The sequence below is a fragment of the Malurus melanocephalus genome, unplaced genomic scaffold (assembly GCF_030028575.1).
Source record: "Malurus melanocephalus ecotype Western Australia unplaced genomic scaffold, MMel_1.1 scaffold_1062, whole genome shotgun sequence".
Classification (NCBI taxonomy): Eukaryota; Metazoa; Chordata; class Aves; order Passeriformes; family Maluridae; genus Malurus; species Malurus melanocephalus.
In genome coordinates, this window is record NW_026624294.1 from 52,931 (window position 1) to 63,984 (window position 11,054).

Genomic DNA, 11,054 nt, shown 5'->3' on the forward strand with positions numbered 1-11,054 from the left:
CCATCATTTAACCTAAAATTAACATTACTCTTCATTTTAAGGTTGGAAGTTATTTTTAAAGGTTACAGATTAGGCTTACACACATAGGGTCACTATATACAAACACTCGTACACAAAACATTTCAGTTTTGAAAGTCAAATGAAAGGCTGCAATATTTGCTCACATTATTTTCTTAGACTAAGCTTTAGTTAAGCTGAATTCCATCCACAGCTGATTTTGCATAAATCACCTGTTGCACACCTCAAAAATTCACCCATCGACACCCTCCTGACAAATCCCCTCAGCTGTGGCTCAGTGGGGTCAGGGACACAGCAGGACAAACCCSTGCCTGCAMTGTCCCCTCTGTCCCCAGGGTGTGTCCCCTGCTGGAGCAGCATCCCCAGCCCAGGTGCCAACACTGTGACTGCACAATTCACACAAATAACCTGACAATTCCAGCTCTTTCTCCCACATCTGGCCCATGCAGAGTTGTCATTATATCCACTTGAACATCCTCTCAATTGAGGATGATGTGCAACAACCCCACAGCACCCCATTCCCCCTTCCCCAACACAAAACCACTGCATTTCGAAGCCTGCACTTCACACAGTTTCAGAAATTGTACTTGAAAATATTTTCCCCTCTCTGCACTCAATGAAGCCTTTCAGACATTGCACAAACCCATGTGCAGTTATGCTGTCACTGTACTTGTGCAGCTACAACACAATTGCTGCATGCACAGAGCAGGGTTTTGCTTTCCACTGTTAATCAATTTAATCAGCAAAAGACAAATCAGCAGAAGATTGAACTGCCATTTYCCTGTTACTGCCCATCTTAATGATCACTTGTAGGGCCTGAGCAGATGTTCTGTACACTGAGATCTTGCTCAGCTCCCCAACACCTTTCCTCTGTGCAGTGCCATGGTATTCCCATCATATCTGCTSTGTACAGCAACCTCAGCACACACAATTACAGTCATTTCCACACACTATGGCCTTAAAYRATATTATTATTTTACTGAAAGTGTAGCTCTCCATTCACTAGACAGCTGCTGGATGGTGTGAAAGGCAAGGTGAGCGAGGCAATGAGCACAGGTCACCACAGCAGAGGGTTCTGATCCTGCTGTGGGCAGTGAATGTGCAGGGATGGAGCAGGGAGGAGCATTTTCACTGCCCTGGAGCAGCTCAGAGCAGCACAGAAGTGATGGCAGCACCGAGATATCTGTGCACACCTGAGAATGGAGGTGTGCACACTCCTGACAATGCAGATGTCTGTGCACACTCCTGACAATGCAGATATCTGTGCACACTCCTGACAATGGAGATGTCTGTGCACACTCCTGACAATGCAGATGTTTCTGCACACTCCTGGCACACACAGCGCTGGCACTGTGACCCACAGGGATTGATTGCCATGCCATGGGTTTGCACGCTGCCAAAAGAGAGTTAAACCCAAGCCTGTGCAAAGCCAGACCATAAATATCCCCATGAGTGACTGTGGCCCAGCAGATCCCTGCTCTGCTCTCCAGCCCAGCCAAGGCCAGCGTGTCGGGCACTTGTCCCTGGCTGAGTGACACGCTGTCACCAAGGGGAAGGGCACAGTGACAAGGTCACCATACAGAAATAAACTGCAGATCTTTTACAAATCAGCACACATTTCCACACAATTTAGCTAGAAATTGAGATGTTCCTACAGGTGATCTCTGTGCCTGCCACTGTCTGAGCTGGCACAGCCACCATGGTGCAGCTATGGCACACAGCTCTGCCCCAGAAACTCCTACACAAACACTCCAGATGCAATGCACCATTCGGAATTTATTTACTTCTCCACAAATCAAAAGGCAAAACGATCACATAAGGTCGTTCTGTTAAAACAGAAATAACAGTGGAGTTTATTGCTTTGTGTATTTTTATACCACATTGCGTAATGCGCTCGCATTGATGTTCAGCACCGTAAATGACATAAAAAACAACCCAAGGCAGCAAGAGCAGCAGAGCTCTGAGAAAAAAAAAAAAACCATCACATTTCACATTCCAGAGCATGGACTGAGTGCTTCTGTCCTCCAGCTTACAGCACTCTATCAAAGTTAGCAAAGACAAATGTACATCTTAGAGAAAAGACATTGTTTCAACACTGAGCTGTAAATTAGCTCCTGGTTTTTAGGATGTAGTAAGTGGTCTTTACTTGAGCACAAGAAAAAGCCACTCTTTTCAAACTAAGGACATTGCATACTGAGCATTTCAGCTGGAGAGCTGCCCCTGGAGATACAACATTCACTTTTGTACTGCTTTGAAATCATCCATACAAGAGAAAAGTCACTATTGTGTGTCATTGCCGTTTTTATGCCTACCTGGCCTTTAGATATCTCCAAATAAATGAAAAAAAAAATACTCTGAAAGTTCATTCAAAAATTTTAAAACATGAGAAAGACGCTGCTGCTGTAAATGTCTAAACTTATGGATTAATACCAGCTCCAGTTGAAAAAAAAAAGAAAAAAATCAAGAAAGGCTTCAGAGCAATTTGCAGCAGCGAGTATTTGGTCTAAACAACTGTCAAAACAAGTGCTCAAGCACCCAGGGCCTGTGAGCCCTCATTACCGAGCCCTGCTCTGCTCTGGACAGYTCCGTTTGCAAACCCTGCTCTCAGCAGAATTTGCACAGTTTAATCACCAGTGCCAASAGCCCTTCTGTTGTTTCCTGCCCTCTGTGCCACATAAACATTCACAGAATTTTTAGTATTAGCCCCCACAACTCTGCTTGCTGCTTARGCGACTGCAGAAAAACTCAAAATTAATTTGGAACAGCTTCTCCAAGAATTCATTTCTGGAACAAGGTCTTTGCAGGTTGCAAACAAACCTGCMTTTCCTCTTCCCTTTAAATTTACTAATCTGTACCTTCCATTCCACCAAAGCACTCTGCTTCTGAACTGAAATCCCAAAGAGCACTCTGTAAAATTTTAGATAAAGGCAGACTGAAATGCTACTATTTCACAACAGATACACAACAATTCTAGACAGAATTTCCTGTGCTGGCTATTGCAGGTTCCCCACTGGAGAATGGGTAAAAGCTGCAGATGATGCCAGAAGTGTTCTCCCAGCCCAGAACAGTCCTACCTGTGTCAGATGGAGCTCTCAGAGCTGGGTGTGAAGCTCTCTCTGGACAGGAGGAAGGCAGAGTTGCCTTTGAGCTGCTCTCCTGTCCTGCCCGTGGTGCAGATGTGGGATGGAGCTGTCCTGATGCACTGATCAGAGATGACTCACTGTCACTGTCACTGTCACACACACTGAACGCTTCTGTCCACTTTGGGACTGGGATGATTGCTGGAATTGCTGTGTCTCTCAGCTGAGGGTTGGTTCAGGCTCTGGAGAGCTCCCACAGCCCTGCTGGCTCAGGCTGGGCTTTGCTGGGCTCAGCCTTTGCCCTGCTCAAGTATTCTCTCCATCAGGTAAAACAACCAAAGGGAGCTTCCCTTGGCCAGAGCTGACATCCCAGAGCCGAGGTTCCTCTCCAGGAATGCTTTGCATATCACACATTAATAAATTCTGACTAACAGCTCAGCTTCACATCATGTCTAGACAACGTGTCCCGCTGTGGGCAGCAGCCTGGAAGGGCACTCCAAACAGCTGGGGGTGAACCAAACATCAACTCTGCTGCTGACAGGTTCATTGTACACTGTATCTCATTTGTTTAGTCTCCAAAAAGTGAAAATGAGGGGAGTTTCACTGAAGTTTTAGGCAGAAGGAGGGCAAAACTCAGACTGGCCAGGAACCAGGGACAGTCATGCTGTCCCAAGCTGGACATCAGGAAGAGTTTCTTCCCCAGAAGGGTGGTCAGGAATTGGAAGGGGCTGCCCAGGCTGCAATTTTTATTTATTTTAGTATTCTAATTTAGCATYGGAAAGAAAATAACATTTGGCCAAAAAGAGCAGTAGCTTTTTCAGAGAACTAAACCTTTGAAAATTAATTTTTTACTCAGTTCAATTTCATGGGTGCACAATTTCTATTACATGTAGGCCAACTGGATTGCAGCAGCCATAAAAAAATTGCATTTTAAACCTTGTAATGTGTTATTTATGAATGCATTATAGTTATAATAATTCACTTACTGGGCTATTGTGACAACAGCACCTTATCTGAAAAATGGGAATTTGCACTATGAAATAGTTAATTAACAATAAGAAGGACAGTAAATTGAGAAGGAGCATAGAAACTGAGAGCACAAACAGTGAGCCTTTGTGTGGGTCTGAATAGCAAAATAAAGGACAGAACCTAATGGAGGCAGAAAAGTCTTAACTGCTGCAGAAACTTAGAAATGGTGTCTGCACACCTCATTGTTGGAAAACTCGTTAGGCTTTGCAGATCTGATTGAGAGAGAATTGCAGAGGTGACACAAATGGGATCCATTAGCACTGTGCAGAGAGCAGGGGATAACTCCATCCTGCACGGGCTTGCTGGGAGGATCAGGATACATTGCCAGATGCAAGATAATGTCGAGTAAATATTTAAAGCTGTGATGGCACCACAGCGTGTCAGAGCAGAATGAAAGCACTGCAAGGGAGTGAATGCTCTCAGCTCAGTGAGAGGAGGGAAGCAGGGATGCAGTTGTACATCTGCCCAGTGCTCACTAACACACACCATGGCAGGGACAGGCTCTGGGGGTGCTGAGCACGGCTGGAGGGGGGATATATATATATATTCTGGGGGAATAGAAATACTTTACACCCTTTCTCTGCTTCCAGCATCAGTTCACTGCAGCTCTGTCACAGCTCACATCAGTTTACTCACAGCTGTCAGTGCTGKGTGGATCCTGTGCTGCTGGGGGTCTGCTCAGTGCTTGGTGCAGGGTTTGGGTGCAGATGGACACTGCTGGGACCCCTGGGCTCTGGACAGTGCCTGTTTGCACTTCTGCCTTCAATAAGTTCTGTGGAACTTTTATCTGCTCCCCATCTTCCCACTGTTTCACTTGCTCCTGGTGGTGCTCACAGARTCACAGAGTCCTTTGGGCTGAACGAAACCCCAACACCCCTCTGGTTCTGACCCCTGACACTGCCCCAAGATGCTCAGTGCCCTGCTCAGCCTGGCCTTGGACCCTTCCAGGGATCCAGGGGGGATCCACAGCTTCTCATACARTGACAGAATCATTAAGGTTGGAAAAWCCCTCCRRAATCATGGRGTCCCATCARCTYTGACCCATCACCATGTCCAGYTGTTTCTAGAACATCCCCAAGGATGGTGACTCCACCACTAAAATAAATAAAAATTGCACACAACCAGCATGGGCAAAAAACAAAATCCTGTTTCATCCTAAACTGGGGCAGGTTTTCAGAGCCACAGGACTTTATTTGGCCTCAGAGCCCACGTGCAAGGCAATGTCTCTGACAAAAGGAGCAGCTGACCAGCACAAAAGGGCTGCACAACCTCCCCCCTCCCAGGGAGTCAACAGAGGTGCTCCAGCTCAAAGCAAGAGAACATTTGAAATATTTCCATCACCTTGCTGTGCCCCTGATGGCTCAGGCTGCAGGCAGCTGCTGTGCCCACACTCCTAYAGCTCTGCACATCGAATGTTTCCCATTTATCCACCATGAAGGTGCTCACCCAACAACAGAATGGGGTGTGAGAGCTGCCCAAGAATAATTTTGTTGTTTGTAGAGAAAATAAAACTCAAAAGAACACTTTCTCTCTCAAGGTGCAGTAATTGGACGAGTCCCTGCTCTTTGGCCAGCCCAACTTTGTAAAAACACCCTGTGAACTGTCTCTGGTTTCTCCTCTAAAACACTGCCAATTGAGCTGCTCACTCAGCACCACACACACAGAGCCACTAAACCCCAAACCACAATCTCTGCTGGCCACTCGTGCTGTCCCACAGGGCAGAACACCACACACAGGAGCTGTAAAACCCTGAGCCATTAAACCCTAAACCACAATCTCTGCTGGCCACTCGTGCTGTCCCACAGTGCAGAACACCAAACACAAGAGCTATTAAACCCTGAGCCATTAAACCCTGAGCCACCACAATCTCTGCTGCCCACTCGTGCTGTCCCACAGGGCAGAACACCACACACAGGAGCTGTTCCCAGCACAACTGCAGCATGGACAGCATTGAAATTTCCTTCAAACCTAAACCAGCAAGATTGGAWTTTTATTTTTAGCTCGCTCTTCTTCACAGGGCTATTAAGACCTGGTCAGATAAGGCTTTTGCAAGCTATCCAAGGCCAAAGCACCTAAATGCACACCTCCAGCCTACAGCATTTTGCTGCTGCTGCTTCTGGCATCCAGAGAGTTTAGATGAAAACAAGMAAACACTGGGCAAAAACTGTTCCAGAAACAGCTGAATATTTATGGCTGGTACACAGAAACCTGACTGGCAAGTGAATGCTTCAGGTAGAGATAAAAGGAGTGACAAAAGGATAACTTTCATGTCTGCAGTCACATTTAATGAATGCATCAACATTTGCAGATGATTAGGTCCAGCCTAAGTGCTTTGTTGTTCCTTTGTTCCAATTCTGAAGGGTTCGTATTTTATTTATTCTTTTTCTTCTTTTTTTTTTTTCTTTCCTGCCCCCATAGTTGCAACTAAATATAATTTTTGGCTTTTCAAGACCTATTTCCATTTATAGAATCCAGATGACAGTCTGGGGATGATATTTCCTCGCTGAGGCATCTTCCTCCTTGACAGAGGGAGAGATAATCACGTTGGGTGAAACAGGCTCGGCATCTCTGACAAGCTTAAGATGTCAGAAATGAGAGCATCGTGTCTGCTCCCTCTGGATGTTTTTTCTTGAGGAGTTGAGCCCAGCTCATGTGCAGAGCAGTGGTTTTGCAGTGCTGCTGTGCCATCAGTGACAGAGAGCACCAGGACAGAGCCAGGGGACAATTCCCTTCTGAGGCTGCCACAGTGGCTCTTTAATTGCTTGGTTATTTATTTAATTATGGCAGCCACAAGGACTTGTGCTCAAGCTGCCAACCTCCTCTCCCTGAACAACTGCTGCTCTGGAATTGCTGGTGCTGGACAATCGTCCTTCCCCTGGATGTCACAGGAGCAGCCCCACGTTCAGGATGCTGTTCCAGCTCACTGAGGACACCTCACCCTGCAGGGTTTGCACAGGGACTGAGTGTGGACAGCAATTTCCAAGGACTGAAACCTCAGACCCCAACAAATGCCTCCACCCTCTGTGTCACTGCCTCCTGGATCAGAGCAAACATGCAGCACTTGCCCCCTCCACACTKCATTTGTGGATCAAATGTTCTGCACAAATCACAAATCAAATTATGCTGATAAAATAGTTAGATCAAGGTACTACTGTTCTTTCGAGATGGGCCATTTGATGCTGCAAAATGCCACTTTTCTGAAAGTAAAGATTTTTACTTTACTTTACTTTCAAKACTTTTCCACAAGCAATCTTTCCTTGCCAGATGCTGATGTAAATGCTCACAAATCATGGAAGATTTCCARCAGATGTGCCACCTTCAGTGAGACCAGAAAAAGGAGGCTTTTTTCCCCTCTGGTGCCAGGGAGGGGTTTTGATGGCAATGCCAAAATCTGGGGACTTYCTGATGGTTCCCAAAACTCGTGAGMCCARGCAGACACCATTCACTGTCCTCAGTGGCAGAAATGAAACCACTCAGGCTGGAAGGGAGGGGAGCAGGGCTGAATGCTCAGAGGATGTGGCTCTGCTCTGAACCACACAGCAGCTTAAATGAAGATGCTTTTGATCCAATTACTTATGGCTTAACCAAATAATGACAGAGGACATTTCCTACTCGCTGTGCTCAGACCTCCTCCTCTCATCTGAGAACAATTTCATTATTAAAACAGAGATCATAACAATATTAATAARCCACAGCCAGTTTGCCCATGGCACAGCCAGGAACAGATGGGCAATGTGSTACCCAAACACATCTGCTGTATCATAAAACACTGTATTTTGCACAGTTTGGCCACCCAGGTGAACAGAGTCACCCAAGATGGAAAGGGCCACAGTGGTTCTGTGTGCAGAGCTGAACCCTCCCCAGGAGGGCTGTGGTTGTTATTTTAACACCTGTCTGATGGTACGTGGGTGTTTTATTAATAGAACGGATCACACACGGTCTGAGGTAAATTRAAATTCCAATTCTGCTATTCCATGTCATTGTAGAATGTGCCAGGCTGCTGTTTGATTTGGTTTCTAGCAAAGCAGGYGAACAAACTGCCTTGCCAGGCATGAATTCAGATCTGCAGTGAGGCCAACACAACTGCATTGGCTCATTAATGCAATTTGGTGTAACCTGCACTCATTAGAGCAGCCCCCATCCACATCCCTCTGACTGCAGCTTTGTTTTAGACACCACCAGAGGTGACCTGCTGTGCCAAATGCCTCTTCTGTCTCATGAAAACTTCAAGGTTTTCCATTTTGCTATTTCTCTGATTTACTCAGGCTTTAAAATCCATTCAAATGCAAGGCTATTATAACATTTTGAGTCTCGTTTTTCATCCAGAAAATGATTATTTAACTAGATGAAGGGAAATGCTACAATACAGACAGCACCATGATGATAGTCATGCAGGACATAAGTTTACAGATAAAACTGATGAACTCCCTCCTGCATTTGGTGGAAAGGATGGTTTGACCATACAGGAAAGGAAATATAGGAAACACAAATTATGAGTGTGCCATAGTTGAAATAATAAGAACCAACCTGTGACCCTGGTTTGCAGCCCAGGCTGCTGTCAGTATAAAAACTGCAGAGAGCTGCCCCCACAGTCAGGGAAAAAAAAATTAAAAATCAAAATCTTTCTGTGCTTCAAAAAGGGACACTAAAATGAAGGTTCACAGACAACTGAGGCAGCATTTAGCCTTTAAGCAGCCCTTACCCAATCATCACATTTGGATATTTAAACCTGGTCCTTGCACAACATCCACCCATGGCAGCAGCACAAAATTCTTGGGTGCCACTGAGTCTCCTCCATAGAGAGATGGAGCAGCTCCACACAAAACACCTTCTGTTCYCTCAGCACACTTAAAAACACTGTTATCCAAAGAGAGACAGACTTGTGACCCTCTGCTACACAGCAAAACCAACTGCCTAAGAACAGAACAACAAAACCATCCATTGTGCRTGACTGCTGCTTCCTAAACWAAAWCCTGWTCTTGAGAGTCAGCTSCACACTGCACATTCAATAAYKTGRTAATGCACTGCAGCCCTGCATACACACTGCCTATACATCATCTCTGAGCTCACTTGAGATGGAAAAGTTTGTTAAACTTAATATATTTATTGATTTATTTAGGTACATGTCGTGTACCACCAGTGCTGGGAGAAGCTCCTGATCTGTGCACGGAGGATTCTGGGACTGGAACCCGAATTTTCCTGCCCTCAATGTCTCTCCTGTGAACCAGAGAAAAGTCACTGTAGCTCACAGTGACACAAGATGCTCCATCCCTGCTGTGTCCTGCCCAGCTCTGTGGCACAAATGCTGCAGCTCAGGCTCATCTTTGCTTTCCTTCACTGCCCAGGACAGATCCTTCCGTGTGCCCATGGAAAGAATCTGCGTTTCAAAGGGGCTGCTCAGAGACAAGCAAAGAGAATTTCATGCAGTATCTTTCTTTCTGAAAACACTTCTGAAGATTTTCCTCTATTCTTTTTTAGAATGCCTCCTGAGTAACCTGCTAAATAATTAATATCTTTCTTATTTTGCTMCCGTAATGTGAATACTTAATCCATTCCTTAGCAGCTGCTGTATGAGAARTGAATAAAGTGCTGCAGTGGGGTTTCAGAGAGCATTTACACTCCACTGAGTCACTGCACAGGCTCTTGGGTGTCTCACATCCCCTTTACAGCATCACACTCCAAACAAGCTCCTGTCATGCTCTGGAGTCTCTGGGTGGATATCAGAGGGAAGGTGGTGGTGACAGCAGGAAATCCTCAGCCAGAAAAATCCTCAGCCAGAAAAATCCTCAGCCAGAAAAATCCTCAGCCAGAAAAATCCTCAGCCCCCTTGGAGAGCTCAGCATGACAGATCAGGAGGAGCAAAGGCCCCAAAGCTTCACCAGTGTAATACTCTCCAAATTGCTCCTCACAATTGAGCTGTGTGGTCTGGGACATTATCAAATGTTTGTTGTAGAACAGCACCAGACAGGTTCTGCAACAACACAGCCCATGGTTTCAAAATCCACCTTCCCATTAATAAGTGCTCTGGTATCAGAGTGATTAGGTTTTATCTTGATTTTTTTTAAAAAAAAAAACAAATCTGCTCCTATTTGCTACCAAATTTCAGTTTTAATTTTCAAAGATTTTCCTGTCTATGTCAATTAGAATTGTGACCACATCTTGGTTTCTCTCTGGCCAAGAAAATCCATATAATTTAAGTTAGTTAACATTTGCTGCTTCCTTTCTGTACACAGAGAGGTTTTAGGTATTAAAACACAGAAATAAGTAAATCAAGAGCAGGACAGTGAAGACACACTATTATACAATATTTTAATAAACCTTTAGCCTTATTTCAGTGAAACAAATGAAGAAGCTCCCTGGCAGAGGAGGAGGGGAAGAAAAGGCACCACATCTCCTACCTTGACCTGTGGATCTCCACTTTCTCTCCATTCAATCACTGCCTCGATCCATGGGAAAGAAAACATYCACCAACTGCCATCCAAATCACGTGTCTGCCTCGCTTTAACAAAAATAAATGCTCAGGAATGCATTCGAGCAGCAACTGGAAATATCTGGAGCAGGAATGCTCAAGAAACATGAAGAGGTTCAGTTCAGCAGGGCAGATTCTCCTCTGTGGTGGGTCTGGGCTGCACCCACTGAGCTCAGCTTTGGATGGACAGAACCTCAGCAGGGAGTGATGGAAAACTGCCCGGGCTGCCTCAGCTCCCCCTGACACAGAGACACCAACATCCTTCTGGGAATCAGCATTTGCGTTTATTTGTGCCTTGGGTTGGGATTTTTTTTCAGGCTGCTCCAGGCAACGTATTTGTAGTTCACTGGACACAGCCTCCCTAATAACCATTACTGTTCCTGGSCATTTTTAATGAGTTGATGCAAGACAATTCCACTTCCTTCCCCCTTTAGAAAGAATTTATAAAAAAGATCTGT

The 11,054-nt window shown here is 45.4% G+C and overlaps 1 protein-coding gene across 1 annotated transcript in view; it reads right to left on the bottom strand.

Annotated features, from left to right (window-relative positions):
* Positions 1-10,772, bottom strand: part of LOC130586101 (fibroblast growth factor 13-like) — a 58,847-nt gene extending 48,075 nt beyond the window's left edge. The window contains exon 1 of the mRNA XM_057386813.1: positions 10,526-10,772. Coding sequence (XP_057242796.1) covers positions 10,526-10,556 — 31 coding nt within the window. The 5' untranslated portion in view covers positions 10,557-10,772. The remainder of the gene's footprint in view (positions 1-10,525) is intronic.
* Between the last annotated feature and the right edge of the window lie 282 nt (positions 10,773-11,054).